We start from the raw sequence: 15,959 nt of genomic DNA on the forward strand, positions 1-15,959 counted from the left end.
AAGATTCAACTAAGTTTAAACTAAAACGGAAAGGAGCGATGAGAAGAATGAACTATACTTGAATATTATTACATAAAGTAAAATATTTATATGTACGAGTATGTATATGTATACATGTGAGCATAGATTTAAATAACTACGGTAAATAAACAGAATAATTCCAAAAAAAAACAAACAAAACCCAAACAAATCTTCAAATACTTTATTGACGCAGAATATGGAGAAGCCAGTGAAAGGGAAGAACGCAGCGGACATTTGAGACAAATTTCTTTGCTTTTATTTGATTCATAACATAATTGTCGGGCCGTCGTGTACACTCTGTATATCATATTTCGTTTTTATATTAACAAAAATATGCTCCCTTATAATAAATTACACTATTATTTGATATATATTGCTGGATTCAGATCATATCATCTCGCAGCACAATGCATTACCATGACATTGATTGCGGGATTTGATCTAGCTTCACATTACGCTAGAGTTCTCCTTAGTTATTGAAGCAATACGCATTACGTGTATTCAGTTCAAATGGATCGGTTCGCATCTTTTGCTGATTATCCTCAATCGTGCGCGTCACATCCTCGATGAGATTCGGCCGCTCAGCGGAGCTAGGTGCGCACGGTGACCAGATCTTGACGTCGTGGTCAATGCCGCTGGTGGCCAACATGCAGATACTGGGATGAGGCTGCACGCAGTTCACAATGGCGCTGTCTGCACGATAGGCGGCTCGAATTTTTCCCGTGTCGCCCTCCCAAATGTAGAAATTGCCATCATCTGAGCCGGCGGCAATGAACTCGCCATGAACGCCCAGATAGGTGGCCTCCTTAATGTCCGTGGTGATATTGCAATGACCCACATAGCGATGTTTGTAGTCCTTGGCAGCGGATCGCAGATTGTATTCCTCGTCGGTCAGGCGAAGATAGCGCGAGCCATCGTTAACTAGTACTGGCTCTGGATTTGGGGCATCAGTGTGCTCCGATTGTCGTCGATTTTCCTTGATGTCCTTGTGCAGCATGAGGACTCCATGGTTGTTGGCAAAACTGGGGAATCGCTGGATGAGCGCCTGAAGACACTTTTCCGCATCCTGTGGACGACGAAGCTCCAGCAGAGCACGCGCCAGCCGAAAATGAGCCTTAACATAGGTGGGATCCAAGCGAAGAGCCTCATGACAATCCCGTAGTGCTGCATAAATGTCCCCAAACCATCCACGTCGCATCAGAGCCGTAGCCCTGTTCAGGTAGAGAACTTCGCCCCGCGGATACTTGGCCAATGCAGCGGAATAGGCCTCAATAGCAGCCACTAGTTTTCCATTTTCCAGGTGCTCATTGCCCAGTTTCTTATGCACCTCTATGCTAGATGGTAAGGAGCGGCTTTTGTGAGGAGTCTTGAACTCCTCCTCTTCGTGTGTGGCTTGGGCAGAGTAGGCAGGCAGCTCGTAGAAAACAGGAGGCTCGGCACTGTTTAGATCGTAGCGATAAATGTGTTCACAGCCCATGTTGACAAGCAATTCCGTGCCATTTGCATTGAATGAGAGATATGTGATGGCCCTCGACTCGTGGACAATGTTCCTGCTGATGTCCTTCACAATCTGTCCAGGAGCATAGTACGAAACGCACCCTTCGGATTCTACAAAAAAAGTGTGTTGATTATAAGAGAAGAGAAAAGGCAAAGCAACGCAATAGATACGATACCATTGGCCCCACTTGTAGGCAACTTGCGCCGATCATAGATGCGGGCAAAGGGATCGTTGGTTCCCACAGCCAAGTACTCCGTTCGTCTAGGGTTTATGGCCAAGCATTTTGCCTCTGTGGTCGCCTCAACCTGATTGCTCAGGCTAAGCAGGCGCACTCCATTGCCTTCCTCGGGACGGCAGCGATGTGGCTCTCGCATGTCCAGCTGCAGGATGCAACCGTCCTCTCCCGCGGACCAAAAGATGTGCGGAGAGTCCTGCGCGGTTGCCAGTCGCTTGGCCCTCATCGTATGACAGTTACAGGAAAACAGCGTCTCATTCGCGTGATTGATGTCATAGACGTATATGAATTTATCAGCCGCACACGTAGCCAAAATGCTGTTGTTGTGCCTGGGTAGAAACTTGACCGAGAACATGTTGCCCAGATGCTTAGTGTTTATCACATGAACGCGCTGCTTGCGGAATGGGTCCCAGATCATAACTCTGAAATCATCTGAGCCCGAGGCCAGCAACAGACCGTCACTGCTCCACTCCAAGCAGTTCACGCAGCCATCGTGACCAGTCAGCACCATCTCCTGTTCCAGACGATCTATGAAGGCTGGCGACGCTTGGAGCCGCCGCCGCATCATCTCATCAAAGGACATATCATATCCGTATTGTTGGCGCTGCCACTGCAAGGAGCTGGCATTCAAGGGCGCCCGCTCGTCGCTGTGGTGGCGCTGATAGCGCGAGCTTGAGTATTTGATGCGATACAGTTCATCGCTCGACATTATCTGGATGTAGATGAGATTATGACACTTGTATTTGTTTGTTTTCGAATTGTTTTCTTTTTTATACTACTTGCATTTCACTGACCCCTGCAGTTCCCTTTGCCTCCTCGTCCACTGTTGACAACTGTTCGTGGCGTTACCAGATGGTTGGCGGACTTTTGTAACGTCCAATCTAACGCAAAAGTGAGCCTACTTTGGTAAGTTTAACTGGTTGGAAGCGCCTCGCCTTTCAAAATATACCAAAATAAACTTTAAATAACCCAAGTCTGTGGAAAGTGTAATTTATTTTAACATCGATATTACTCGTATTCCACTACACTTCAAGTTAAGGCAGGGATTGAGGCAGAATAGCTCTTTCAACTGAAAGCACTTTGAGGCGGTTACCAGCACTAATTTATGGTTGTGTCTCATGCTGTCTCTTCCTCTCAGACTAGACTTGAATTTAATTGCTCTTGAAGTGTAGTGCATGTGTTGGAATACGAGCACGGCTCGATAAGCCAATCGATTAACGAACGTTTCATATACACATCTCTGGATAAACTAAAAAATTGATTGACGAACGACGCGAAAAAGGGGGCCAGAAAAGTGAAAAATGTCCAAAGAAAAAGAGGACGAGTGCGAAAAAAAGGAAATGGGGGGCGCAGATGGAAAATCTTCTAACAGCGATGACTCAGATGAGTATCAATCAGCCGGCGAGGGTGATGATTCCGATCCAATTGCTCCGCAGCCCCAACCCCAAACCAACACACACCTGTGCGAAGACCCCACACCTGAGCACACACCCACAGCGACATTGGAGCCCCTAGATGAATACACAGTGTATCCGATGCATCAAAGCGTTTTCGAAGATGACATCAAGACATTGCAGCGCCGACTCCTGCTGCGCACCGCTCAGGAGGAGATTGGCAGCAAAGACAAGCACGGCAATACGCCACTGCATTTAGCCGTTATGCTGGGCAGGAAGCATGCCGTGCGCTTGCTTCTGGCCAACAACGCCCCCGTCAGGATCAAAAACAACGAGGGCTGGTCTCCTCTGTCCGAGGCCATCAGCTACGGCGACCGCCAGACAATCACTCAATTGCTGCGCATGCTGAAGCTACAGTCCAGGGAGCATATGGAGAAGCGCCGCGAGAAACTGGTGAGGGCTCTCAGTCAGATGCAGGACTTCTACATGGAGTTCAAGTGGGACTTCCAGTCCTGGGTACCGCTGGTGTCCCGCATCCTGCCCTCCGACATTTGCAGGCTATACAAGTCAGGCGCCTCCATTCGGCTGGACACCACCCTGGTTGACTTCAATGACATGAAGTGGGAGAGGGGTGACATTTCGTTTCTGTTCCGTGGCGAAGCTCCTCCCAGGGAGGCCCTGGTCCTGCTTGACAACGAGCAGGCGTGCTATCACCGCTTGCGCCACGAGGAGGCTGACATGGAGGATGAGGTGGATGGGCTCATGTCAACCGACATAATGGCAACCCAAATGTCTACCAAGACGATCAACTTCACCCGGGCGCAAAGCGGCTGGATTTTCCGCGCGAACCGCAAGGAACTCATCAGCGGTCAGTATCAGTGTGAGCTCTACACCATACAGGGCCTGATCATAAAGCAGCGCAAGCGGCGCGAGCATCTCTCGCACGAGGATCTGCAGAAGAATCGCGCCATTATCGAGTCAATGCGGAGCTCAGTGGTACAACCCGACGGGCGTCGCTCCAGCCTGAACAGTCAGTCCACGACCACGACTACTGACGACGGCACACCGGCAGCAGGGAACGGCAATGCCCAGCCAGAGCTGCCACGACGCAGCTCGTTGCAGGCTCCCCCAGCCAGCGGTGTCACCTGGGATCAGTACTTGGAGGCTGCAGTGGGGCGGTGCCCGCGTCTGGGACGCCCAGTCGTCAACAAGCAGTCCACCAAGACCCTGCGGGCCACGGTCGCCATGAGCACGGACTTCCCGCTCAGCGTAGAAATGCTTTTGGACGTCCTCGAGGTGGTGGCTCCCTTGAAGCACATCAACAAGCTGCGAAACTTCGTGACGCTCAAGTTGCCCACTGGATTCCCGGTCAAGATTGAGATTCCCGTGCTGCACACTGTGACGGCCAAGGTAACGTTCCAGAAGTTCGAGTTCACCAACAGCATTCCCGATAAGCTGTTTGAGATACCCTCAAACTACTGGGAGGATGTGAGACGCTTCCAAGACTTATGACCAAGCGGCGGCTACGCTGAAGCTGAAGGCGAAGGTGAAGCCGAAACATTTCCGACGGCTACCCAGCATGGTTCCCAAACTGGACTGTGCGTGGACCTGAACAATTAGAGCAATGCAATACGTATCCCCAACCCCAACACATCCCTCTCCTGGCCACTCCCTCGCTTAGATCGTGATGTATATTTCGCTGACAAATTACCTAAGATTCTTTCGAGCCGTTTTGCATTTGTATGTTTTCGTAGTTTTAAGAGAATTTTATTGGCAGAACTTAAGGCAATGCAACAAAGCTCTCTATGGTCTGCTCCAAATTCATTCGTTACGCTGAAATTAAGAATATTTTCCGTTTGGGTCGCTAGCCAAATTAAATGTTTAAGTAACTGCCCTAAAATTTCAATTATTCGCCTACAATTTGTTATGTACTTCTATGTATATTTTGTTTTTCCATAATTCTGCCTGTTTTACATAAGGGCACAAGTCTGTGTATTACATACGTATTATTTAGTATCCAAGTATTTATTGTAAGTTACATCTGTAGTGCACTTGGAACATTCTGCATAGAATCGCAACTGTTTCATAGCCCCTAAGACTTTGGCGAGTTGCAATGAATCATTCATAATGTGTTAAGGTAAAGAGCCCCAGGCTGGGGCCTCTTAAAGCAGCTGCTCGTTTGTGGAAACCACATATTTCTGTGCTATAAAATTGACTTTCTTATCATACACTAATCGCCGCATAATATAAATTATCTATCAATTTTTCGTGAGAATGATAGAGAGAAAACCAAGGTGGCAAATCATTGAAAGTCTATTCTAAGCAGAGTGTTCCGCATACATTGCATTCTTTTATTTATATTTGCATTCTGTTTCATGTTTAGTTCAATTTTAACTGTATACTTTTAAGGATCTTAATGCGAAGCATGTATCTTTATCCTGCAACCCATATCCCAACCAAAAAGAGTCTGCTTCGGACGAGAATGCATAGTAAAATATGTACATATATTTTTTAAATATGCTACAAGAGGTACAAAGGAAGACAAACGTCCGTCACATCACCACAATTTCACAAAACAATATAAATAATCGCCCAGAGTATTTAAAAAGTGCGCAAAGAGTAAAGCAGCTTCACAAATCAAATAAAACTAAATAAATACAAACAGATACAACATAAATGTATATCGATGTCTGCATGAATGTAGTTCCATATTATCCAATTGTTTTTAACTGTTCAAATAGTGTTTGTATGTACTGCAGCAAGGGCAGTGTTATCCGATTTGGTTTGCCTTCAGGCCGCGAAAATTGGTTAATTTTTGTACAACTGCCATTGCATTGTTTCTCATTTGGGCACAATATTTTGTTGTTTTTTATACTTTTCCCGCAGGAACAAAATATTTTTAAAATGACGGAAACATTAGGTAAAACATTTGGAAAACTGTATTCCAAAATACACACCAAAAGCTAAAGAAATCTGTTAAACCAACGGATATAACAAAAATTGTATGTGTATTTTTTTAGTGGAGGAAAGATAAAGATATATTTATACATGTCGACTCTAATTGTACTTGAACCGAGCATTTGTATACGCTCTTTAATATATATAAATATATATGTATACACACACAAATTTAAAATCTGTAAATGTGCAACCCAAATAACAATTGTTTTATTTCTGACTGGGGAATTTCAATATAATATATATAGTCAAATATAATTTGAATAGCCAGTGCTCTGCAATGAGGTTTCACTTCTAAAATATTTACGTCGTTTGGTAATTTTCCAACACTAATCTCTGGACCAGCTGTTTGACTCACCATCCATCTGCAAAAGCACAAATTTTAGATATTTTCATTTAAAAAAATCTATATACGGCACTCTTTTTAAGAACGTATTAAAGATGATTGTGTCGCGCTTGGCATTTCCACTTCAGGCTGCACTGCAGCAGGCCCGCAAAGCTGCAGGAAACCCCAGCAACATCGTCATCCAGCGTCGCCACATGTCGGGTATATATTTTCGCAGTGGAGCTCTAAAACCAAAGCCCGACGAGATGCCCTTCGGAATTTTCGCCATATTTTGTGCAGTTATACCGGGGCTCTTCATTGGCGCCACCATAAGCAAGAATGTGGCCAACTTTTTGGAGGAGAATGATCTGTTTGTGCCATCCGATGACGACGACGATGAGGATTAAATCCATCCCAGCTTCCCCACTGACGAAGTTGCAGTCAGCCCTAGTCGGGATGAATAACCATAACCAATGGTTGTTCTTCCTCTTTCGAATATTCGTGCACTCAGCCAAATGTGTATGCATCTATGTTTTAGCTTTTTATTCAATGTAAATCTATACTCTTAAGATTCCCAAAGTTCTGGCATTTTATACTCTTGTTTGTATGTATGTACTTACCGAATCCTGCTTTAAAATGTTTCAATGTTCTCTAGATAAGATCGATATGCTGATGAATCAATAAAGTTTATTCAACTATTATAATGAAATATTCCCATAAATAATTGGCAATATCCAATTATATAATTGTGCACAAAATTCGTGGGCTGGGCGGGGCTAATTAAAACATGTGTATATATGTATATTATACATATAGACCTCCTATATACCCACATATGTACATACATACATATGTATATGTCCCCCGAAAAATATTTGAAAAACAAAGCAGTTTTTTGCCGAAGTGGAATTTTATTGTAATTAATTTTGGGTGTACAAATTGTTTTATTTTTATTGAATTTTTATCTCTGGCGACTATTACAATGCACTCAAATAATTGTAATTTCTGGGATTGCTTCAAATTTCAACAATTATATTTTCTGAATTATACAAATTGTGGTTTATATCGCTTGAATTGAATACATATATATCTGCTATATATATATAAGTGTGTTGTGTGGTTTGCTTTTATTTTGTGAAAAGTAAAAGGTTTCCATTGCGCAATTTCGATTTACTTCAATCTCCAGCAAAACTCTGAAATATTTATGTTCCATTTCGGGTTTTTGGGTGTTTTTTTTATAGTTTGTTTTCCTTTCTTGTTCTTGGTTTTGTTTTGCGTTTTTTAAATATTTTGCATTTATGGCGTATAAATGTTTTTTGTATTTTGCAATTTTTTCAAAGATTTTTTTATTTTTAGTTTGTTCAATAAAAAAATATGAATTTCACATCCCCGTTCGACACTTGGAGGCGTGGTGACCTGACCTATCTGTTTGCTTTAATATATCGTATGAATGGTGTAAAAACAGTATTTATTTATATTCAATAATCTTTTTTCTCGCTATAACAGAAGTCTGAACGCAATTGGGGACACGGCGATCGCCTGGCCCGCCCGTGATCGTTCGCTAAATATTTTGCAAATTGTAATAATTGTGTGTGTGTGGGGCTTCCCTTTTCTCGGATAAACATAAGATCCGGCTCTACTTCTACTTGTTGTAGTCTCTTTCATCCCATCAGTATGCTCCCTCCATACGGGGGTTGCGCTTTAGCGCTTTTCTTGTATTTCTTTCTTTTTGTTTTGTTTCCATATATGTTTGTGTAATATGTGTGGTGTGGTTTTTGTGTGTGTGTATATATATTTTCTTTTTTTTGTGCTTTTACATAGTTTTGCAATTTTTTTGTTGGTTTTTCCACTTGTTTTTATACGTGTTCATTTTTCAACATATTTTCTCTCTGCTGTTGGTAGCAGAAAGTAGCAAAAACTTGACTCTCATATTCTTGCGGCTTGCGTTTTCCCTTTACTGCGCTTCTTTCTTTTCTTTTATTTTCTTTTCGGTTCTGATCGCAGTTCTCTTTCACATTTTTTCGTTTTTTATTTTAAGATTTTTTGCAATTTTTTTGTGTTGTTTTCTTTACTTTTTTAAAAGTGTGTGTGTGGATCTCTCGCTTCGCTTCTTTCGCTTTTTCTAAACGCAAAGCTTTTTTAAAGTTTTGATTTGAGAAATAAAGAAAATAAAATTACATTTCGCTTTCGTGTTGGTGTTGTACTTTGTTGTTGGTAAGTGTTAACGAAAAAGTGTTCGACAAAAAAGGTTTGAAAAAGCTAGAAACTGGTCGGCATTTGCTCGGATTGGATCGTATTGGATTATTCTTTCTACAATCCAATCTATTTGCTTTAATTGTGTTTATTTTGCATTTTTTTTTGCGCATACAAATTAGAATTGAAACAATTTAAGCAATGCCAAAAAATAAACGTTCAATTCGCATTTGTTTTCTATTTTTTGCGTTTCCATTGTTCTTCTGTAAAAGTGGACTAAATTGATATCTTCAAATCGATTTGCTGAATTCGTGTGTTTCTTGCTTTTCTTCCTTTTTCTTCGTGTACTTGCGTAAATGCGTTCGAAATTAAATGATTCTTTTAAGTGGTTTCTGGGATTGAGAAAAGAGCGGCTGGAGCTCTTAACGCTCCAACCTCGAAGTTGTTCTGTGTATTAATTTGTTGTCCTTGGAAGCGTGCATTGTTTTTTGCACGAGAATCATTGAATGCGAATTGTTGTTGTTAATGAATTGAAAGTTAAGAGGAAAACTGAAAGAGAATAAAATTAAAATTAGAAACGGCCCCAAGGCTCGAAGACTCCGTGACTACATACTTTTTTGTGTGTCGAGTGTTTTTTGTAAAATTTTCATCCGCTTTTGTGGTTCGAGCTTAGTTTGCGGGCTCGCTAACGCGATGCACCTGGAGCACGGCCACAGCTTCCTCCACCTTGGCCTTGAGGGCCTCCTGATCCTCTAGCATGTGCAATAGCTCAGAGTTCTCAATCTCCAGCAACATACCAGTAATCTTTCCGGCCAGGGCCGGATGCATGCGCTCAATCATCGGATACAAGCGCTCACCCAGGATCTGTTTCTGCTCCTGTGGCTTTGCATTGGCCAACAATGAGGCAATGAGCTTCTCGGAGTCTAAAAGGATCGGAGAATAGATAATAATAAAGCGAGTCCACAAGCGATTTGGTCCGTTTTTTCAACTCACTCTTTCCCTGCAACTGCTGCGGCATGGGCTGGGCCTGCTGCATCTGCTGCACCGGGGGATTGCGCATGTTCGATGTGTACTTGAAGCTGGGAGCACGCTGTTGGGCACCGCCAGCGATCTGGGCACCAGCTATTTGCACGTTGGTGGCAGCAACTGTCTGCTGGCCGGTGATGGCTCTGGCCCCAGTGTTGCGCATGTTGTTGGCAGCCGCGGCAGCAGCGGCGGCATGCGTGCCCTGCACCTGCTGTGGCTGGGCACCACGTGCACCGGCTGCAGCCGAACGGAACTGTGTGGGCACCGCGCCGGCTGCACCCTGGAAGCCTCCAGCAGCGGCGGCGGCAGCGCCGGCCTGCACGCTCTGCACGGTGGCAGCTGGGCGCACCGGAGGAGCCCAGCGAGGGGCGTTGCGCATTTGGGTGGCCATCTGGGGATTGTAGAAGCGTTGGCTCGGAGGTAGGGTCGGGACAAAGAAGCCACCAGTGGTGTTGGGCTGGAACATCTGTCCAAGCTGCTGCATGCGCATGCCGGTCATGTGGCGCATGTACTGTGAGGCGAGGTGAGCCTTGCGCTCCTCCTTCCGCTGGGCCAGGGCCACGTATAGAGGCTTGCTGCCGATCACGCGACCATTCAGTTCTGTCACAGCGCATGTGGCCTCATTGGGCGAAATAAAGCAGACGAAGCCGAATCCCTTGGAGCGACCCTCCTCGTCGGTCATGACCTTGGCCGAGGTAATAGTTCCATACAAAGAGAACTCCTTGCGCAGACGTTCATCGTCAATGGTGTCGTCCAAGTTCTTTACATACAAGTTGACACCAAAAACTGAGTCGTGGCGCTTCTTCTTCAGCTCCTCGAACTTGCGTTTCAGCTCTTGCTGGCGCTCAGCCTTTTTCTGTGCACGAGCCACGTACAGAGACTTGCTCTCTCCCATATCCTTGCCGTTGAGGGCCTGAACGGCGGCTTCAGCAGCCTCTGTTGTCTCGTAGGCCACAAATCCGAAGCCCTTGCTTTTGCCATCTTCCTTAGACATGACCTACAAGAGAAAAGCAATTAGAATTGAATACGGAGTATGTAATTGGAGTGTGTACACTTTACCTTGTAGCTGGTGATCTTGCCGTATGGCTCAAAGAATTCCTTGAGTTTCTCGTCATCAAACTCCTCGGTGAAGTTCTTCACGTAGACGTTGGTAAAGAGTTTGGCCTTCTCGCCCAGCTCCTTCTCGCGCTCCTTGCGGGGAATGAATTTGCCCACGTAAACCTTCTTGCCGTTGAGCAACATGCCGTTGACCCTGTCGATGGACATGTTTGCTGCCTCCTCAGTCTCGAAATGGACAAAGCCATAACCCTTGGAGTTGCCCTTCTCATCGATGGCGACCTTGCAGCTCAGGATATTGCCGAAGGCAGAGAAAGTGTCGTAAATGGCTTTGTTGTCGATGCCCCTGTCCAAGTTCTTAATGAACACATTGCCAACGCCGGAGCGGCGCAGTGAGGGATCGCGCTGAGACCACATTATGCGAATGGGTTTGTTGCGAACCAAGTCGAAATTCATTGTGTCCAGAGCACGCTCAGCTGCGAATGAAATAATGTGAAAATGTAACTCAATATCGGCTTCTAAAAGTCAAAGGATTTTGTAAATTACATTCGGTGTACTTGGGACTTTAATTCTTTAAGTCAAGCCTGGACTTTGATCGGGAAACTTTGAATCTAAGTTGGATCAACGAGGGTTACTAGTTCGTACACAGGATGTTCTGAATGTAATGCTTCTACTTCTGTCGATGGCATAAGGAACCATCTACATGGTAAGTCGCATTAGTTTCTCTGGCAACTTTGAATCTTAGTCGGATCAACGAGGGTTACTAGATTGACCAACCAATGGGTAGAAGTTGCTATAGGCCATAGGTACTATAGGATGTTCTGAATGTAATGCTTCTACTTCTGTCGATGGCATAAGGAACCATCTACATGGTAAGTCGCATTAGTTTCTCTGGCAACTTTGAATCTTAGTCGGATCAACGAGGGTTACTAGATTGACCAACCAATGGGTAGAAGTTGCTATAGGCCATAGGTACTACAGGATGTTCTGAATGTAATGCTTCTACTTCTGTCGATGGCATAAGGAACCATCTACATGGTAAGTCGCATTAGTTTCTCTGGCAACTTTGAATCTTAGTCGGATCAACGAGGGTTACCAGATTGACCAACCAATGGGTAGAAGTTGCTATAGGCCATAGGTACTACAGGATGTTCTGAATGTAATGCTTCTACTTCTGTCGATGGCATAAGGAACCATCTACATGGTAAGTCGCTTTCCTTCCTCTGGCAACTTTGAATCTTAGTCGGATCAACGAGGGTTACTAGATTGACCAACCAATGGGTAGAAGTTGCTATAGGCCATAGGTACTACAGGATGTTCTGAATGTAATGCTTCTACTTCTGTCGATGGCATAAGGAACCATCTACATGGTAAGTCGCATTAGTTTCTCTGGCAACTTTGAATCTTAGTCGGATCAACGAGGGTTACTAGTTTGACCAACTAATGGGTAGAAGTTGCTAATTATTTTTTATTGCTAGTATTCAGTATGACCAACCCATTGCCGCCTCGCCCTAACCGCCCAATGGAAGTTCAGTAAACTGGTTGGAATGCGCCAAGCTTTCACAGAGCCGCGTAATCAGTGCCATCCCGTCCCCCAGCCTTGCGTCCATTGTGCGCTTAATTCAATAAATATAATGTGAGTGGACGGGACGACACAACCAAAACGAAGAAGCAGCAACAGCAGCAGCTATGCGCAGTGAAAGTTTGTTTTCTTATTGTAAAAACAAGATTTCCATGGCGAAAAGGGGAAAGAGAGAGGAAGGCGGTTCGGTTCAGTGACATGTCAAGAATTTGGAAGTGTTAATGAATAAAAGCGGAAAAGGCATGAATGGATACGTGCCATATGAAAGTGAAAGCAAAACAAAAATAAAACATAATTATTCGGCAATCAAAGACACCATGCAGAAATGTAGCCATCGGAATATAACCTAAAATGATGGCGAGTCGAAATGGTTTAAACAATCAACACATGTTTATGGAAGAGCTCACACACATACACGCTCGAAGACACACGAACACGGAAAGATATTGACAATTGGGCGCATGACTGTGTGCGTGAGGGTTTGTGCCGCTTGGAAACAACACAAAACAGAGAGAAAAAAATCTAGACGAACTAAGGTGCGGGGTGGGTGGGGCTGCGATAAGCCCGCTGTGCTGTGTGGACCCCATATTATGCCATAGTCATAATTGCAGATTTTCAGTATGGAGGCTATTCAGAAGTTTCTAGTCAAATGGATGTATATGATTGGCAAAAGCCAGCTGTTTTTGCCTCCCCTTTTTCACTTTCTTTCCGTCTACAACACAACTGGAATTGACATGCTCACATACACAAGCACACATTCAGATACAGTTAGCAGGCAAGGAATCAGGGTTCAAGTTATGAAATGCTGGCAGTACTTTAGACGTATGGAAATTCTATGTTCATTTTCACTTTAAAACGTGGCCCAAGTTCCTTTTTCAAGAATCTTGGCATGTAACCTATTGAAACGCCTTGTCAGACATTCTGCTGCTTGTGTGTGTGCAAAAATTGCACACGTGTTTTCTTTGTTTCATGCGCGAGGGAGAACCTAGTGACGTTTGCGGGGTGCAGTGCAATTATGTGCACATTACTTTACTGCCTTTGAGGCGGATTACTCACCATCGGCTGGCTGTTGGAAATTCACGTAGGCATAGCCCAATGAACGACGGGTAATCACATCGCGGCAGACGCGTATGGACAGAACTGGACCTGCAGTCGAGAACTTCTCAAAAAGTGAAGCTTCGTTGATATCCTGGTGCAGATCACCGACGTATAGTGAGGCCATATTTGGTGATCAGGTCTACCTGTAATTTAAATAAATTAATTTTACTCTTTCACTTATAAATTTCGTGTTTTTTTGTATGTTCGAACCGGATGGATTCGGCGAGGCAGGGCAGAGAAATAGAAAGAAGGAAAAAAAGCGGCGTGGCTTTTGCTCTTCGGTTCGTCTTTCTGTCTGTGTGTGTGTGTGTGGCAACTCTGACGCATGTGACAGTAGAATGGGTCGACATGGCAACACTGCATGTGCTTTGTTGTTGCTGGCCCGCTTCGTAGCGCACCCATACTACCACAGACACTCGTGTAGAAAAATTTCCACACACACACTCGCAATTGGACACACGTTTTGCCACTCCAAAAATATTAGATTTAGCTTAAATTTCATCAAAATATCCGAACGTCACCACGGGGCTGGGCCCTTTCACGCTATTCAAAGCCAAATTTCACGTTTTCACATCGCCATCTTTCGTCGACGTCGACGTTTAACGAGCCACATTTCACAAGAAAATTCCGCATTCTCTGCGCCTCTGCTTCGTCCATCTCTTCACTGTCCCTATTCCTGGTACTTACGCTTAAACACTTGCTCGAATTTTTTGCTACTTTTTACAATTTTTTTTGTTACTTTTTATGTTTTTAATTTTTTTTTTATTTTTTAAGGTTTTTTTCTTCACAAAAAATATGTGATAAGCCGTGTGCTATAAGCGAATCCACGACCGCTCACGTAAACGGACTCTAACGACTCGACGTTAGGGATGACTTCAATGTATCGCTAAACATTTTTGGTGCCGATAGTTTGGTTGGCGATAGTTTATTGGACAGTTATTGACGTATGGGTTATATACCTTATCTCTTAAACTAATTTTAAGCTACTCAAAAGCATCTCATGTTTTTTTTTTATCCATTTAAACAATATTTACTACTTTCTGAGAATATTGTATATATTTCGTATTACTGATATTGATATTTTCAACACCCCGAATGACTATGTTTCTCCAGCTCATCTCTAAGCTGAACAGGAGATCTGGGATAAAATCGATTTTCGCAGAATCGATTTTTTTCGCTCTTGTAGGCAAAAACATCGATTTAGTCGGCTAAAAAAAAAAACACATGTTTTGCATTGTTTAATTGCTCCGGAACCTATTGGTTCCTGCTTGCTTTCACTGAGCTGGGTGGTACGGTTCAGCTTATACGTTGACGTGGAAATGTGTATATGCAAAAATACGGTATATTTCAACGCCAAATTCGTGATTTTTGCGGTAGGGTTGGGAAAACATCGATAGTGGCCACCACCATCCATTATTCCACTATCGATTGTGAAAACCCCCGATAGTATCGATACTATATAAAGAGAGTCCAAATGTAAGAAAAAAAAACAATAATTCGTGGATTTCATACACTCATAGGATAAACAAAAGCAATGAAAATAAAGAGATCATTCTCAAAAGGTTAATTTACTCTAAAAATATATTCAATTTAATAATTAATAATAATGTTCTGTTTCCCGAAAGAATATCTGCCGCTTAGGGTGGCGGAAATATACATATGTACATACAGTGGACGCTTTCTTTGCTTTTTTTTTTTTTAAATTACCATTCTTTTTTAATAATTGAACATTGAATCGATTTACCTGCCAAAATTCAATTCAACACTTAAAAGCTGCAACATTTTACAACAATTAAATGCACCATTTATCTACTGATTTTTCGGCGGTAAATTCAAGATTCTCATACACACAAACGAGCTATTCCGCACACTAGCACGGATGTGTATGTACCAAGTCAGCCATTCTAGTGCTTTAAAGACTTCCCCATATCGTTTTTAAAAGTCGTTGTGGTGTTACCACAAATCTAGTCATTTCCAATGTCATATATTTTGTCTTTTTTCTCAAATGGACAGTCTTGAAGGTCGATACTATCGAAGGTGAACCGAAACAATTGATGGTCGGCTTATTTTTTAACCATCGATAGAATCGATGGCGCTGTCAATTTTTCTCCCAAGCCTAATTGGCGGTATTGCCGTTGGTCGGATTTTTAACAGAAATCCAGGCAATTTCCTAAAATTAAATACATTTTTTCCCAACATGACCAAACGAAAACAGCCAGCGCCGTTGACATAATTCGAAAAACTCGGCGCATTGTTGTGGTTGTTGTCGCTATTGGCGTTTTGTGTGTATATCTTTTTGGTGTTCCCCTCGTTCAAAACTTACCTAATAGAGCAGTTACAGGAAAAGGGAGCTTCTAGAGGACTCGCACAATAGCAGGGGAGCCACTATTTTTGGGGGATTTGTTAACACTTTCACTCAGACAGTTTTTGTTTTTTCTAATTTTATGGTTTTTTTTTTTGGTTTCCCTTTTGAACGAAATAAACAAACAAAAAAATAATTAATAAGTTAAACGTCAACGACCGAATTCATAAAATAATTTTTGTGTACTTTTTTCTGCAACAGACCTGTTTTT

The 15,959-nt window shown here is 43.2% G+C and overlaps 4 protein-coding genes across 7 annotated transcripts; 2 read left to right on the top strand and 2 right to left on the bottom strand.

The window, feature by feature from the left end:
* Positions 1-297: 297 nt before the first annotated feature.
* LOC117890319 (WD and tetratricopeptide repeats protein 1) lies at positions 298-2,619 on the bottom strand. 3 transcript variants are annotated; one of them, XM_034795107.1, is made up of 3 exons: positions 2,538-2,619; positions 1,695-2,466; positions 298-1,629 (listed from the first exon to the last, which is right to left on the bottom strand). In XM_034795107.1, the coding sequence occupies exons 2-3, from the start codon at positions 2,461-2,463 to the stop codon at positions 491-493; spliced, it is 1,908 nt and encodes a 635-aa protein (XP_034650998.1). In that variant the 5' UTR covers positions 2,464-2,466; positions 2,538-2,619; the 3' UTR covers positions 298-490. The 3 variants fall into 3 exon arrangements, with proteins under 3 accessions (XP_034650998.1, XP_034650997.1, XP_034650995.1); XM_034795106.1 differs by having other exon boundaries at positions 1,695-2,475; positions 2,539-2,604; XM_034795104.1 differs by lacking the exon at positions 2,538-2,619 and having other exon boundaries at positions 1,695-2,518.
* Positions 2,620-2,991: 372 nt separating this feature from the next.
* LOC117890508 (ankyrin repeat domain-containing protein 13C) lies at positions 2,992-5,881 on the top strand. Its single transcript, XM_034795408.1, has 2 exons — positions 2,992-5,285; positions 5,317-5,881. Exon 1 carries the CDS (start codon positions 3,056-3,058, stop codon positions 4,658-4,660), a length of 1,605 nt encoding a protein of 534 aa, XP_034651299.1. The 5' UTR covers positions 2,992-3,055; the 3' UTR covers positions 4,661-5,285; positions 5,317-5,881.
* A 574-nt stretch (positions 5,882-6,455) lies between these two features.
* On the top strand, positions 6,456-7,135 carry LOC117890513 (essential MCU regulator, mitochondrial). Its single transcript, XM_034795416.1, has one exon. It carries the CDS (start codon positions 6,548-6,550, stop codon positions 6,836-6,838), a length of 291 nt encoding a protein of 96 aa, XP_034651307.1. The 5' UTR covers positions 6,456-6,547; the 3' UTR covers positions 6,839-7,135.
* A 1,201-nt stretch (positions 7,136-8,336) lies between these two features.
* LOC117890506 (polyadenylate-binding protein) lies at positions 8,337-14,229 on the bottom strand. 2 transcript variants are annotated; one of them, XM_034795405.1, is made up of 6 exons: positions 14,074-14,229; positions 13,345-13,529; positions 10,710-11,182; positions 9,618-10,647; positions 9,238-9,547; positions 8,337-9,173 (listed from the first exon to the last, which is right to left on the bottom strand). In XM_034795405.1, exons 2-5 carry the CDS (start codon positions 13,508-13,510, stop codon positions 9,294-9,296), a joined length of 1,923 nt encoding a protein of 640 aa, XP_034651296.1. In that variant the 5' UTR covers positions 13,511-13,529; positions 14,074-14,229; the 3' UTR covers positions 8,337-9,173; positions 9,238-9,293. The 2 variants fall into 2 exon arrangements, with proteins under 2 accessions (XP_034651296.1, XP_034651297.1); XM_034795406.1 differs by lacking the exon at positions 14,074-14,229 and adding an exon at positions 13,597-13,700.
* Positions 14,230-15,959: the final 1,730 nt, after the last annotated feature.

Source organism: Drosophila subobscura, chromosome E, assembly GCF_008121235.1.
Source record: "Drosophila subobscura isolate 14011-0131.10 chromosome E, UCBerk_Dsub_1.0, whole genome shotgun sequence".
Lineage (NCBI taxonomy): Eukaryota > Metazoa > Arthropoda > Insecta > Diptera > Drosophilidae > Drosophila > Drosophila subobscura.

Bases quoted from the DNA above. Each gene is read 5' to 3' on its own strand.
- LOC117890319 (XM_034795107.1), bottom strand. From the start codon at position 2,463: ATGTCGAGCGATGAACTGTATCGCATCAAATACTCAAGCTCGCGCTAT. The intron at 1,630-1,694 runs GTATCGTATCTA...CTTTTTTTGTAG, and splicing joins GCCTACAAGTGGGGCCAATG to AATCCGAAGGGTGCGTTTCG.
- LOC117890508 (XM_034795408.1), top strand. From the start codon at position 3,056: ATGTCCAAAGAAAAAGAGGACGAGTGCGAAAAAAAGGAAATGGGGGGC.
- LOC117890513 (XM_034795416.1), top strand. From the start codon at position 6,548: ATGATTGTGTCGCGCTTGGCATTTCCACTTCAGGCTGCACTGCAGCAG.
- LOC117890506 (XM_034795405.1), bottom strand. From the start codon at position 13,510: ATGGCCTCACTATACGTCGGTGATCTGCACCAGGATATCAACGAAGCT. The intron at 11,183-13,344 runs GTGAGTAATCCG...TTTCATTCGCAG, and splicing joins TTTCCAACAGCCAGCCGATG to CTGAGCGTGCTCTGGACACA. The intron at 10,648-10,709 runs GTAAAGTGTACA...TTTCTCTTGTAG, and splicing joins GCAAGATCACCAGCTACAAG to GTCATGTCTAAGGAAGATGG.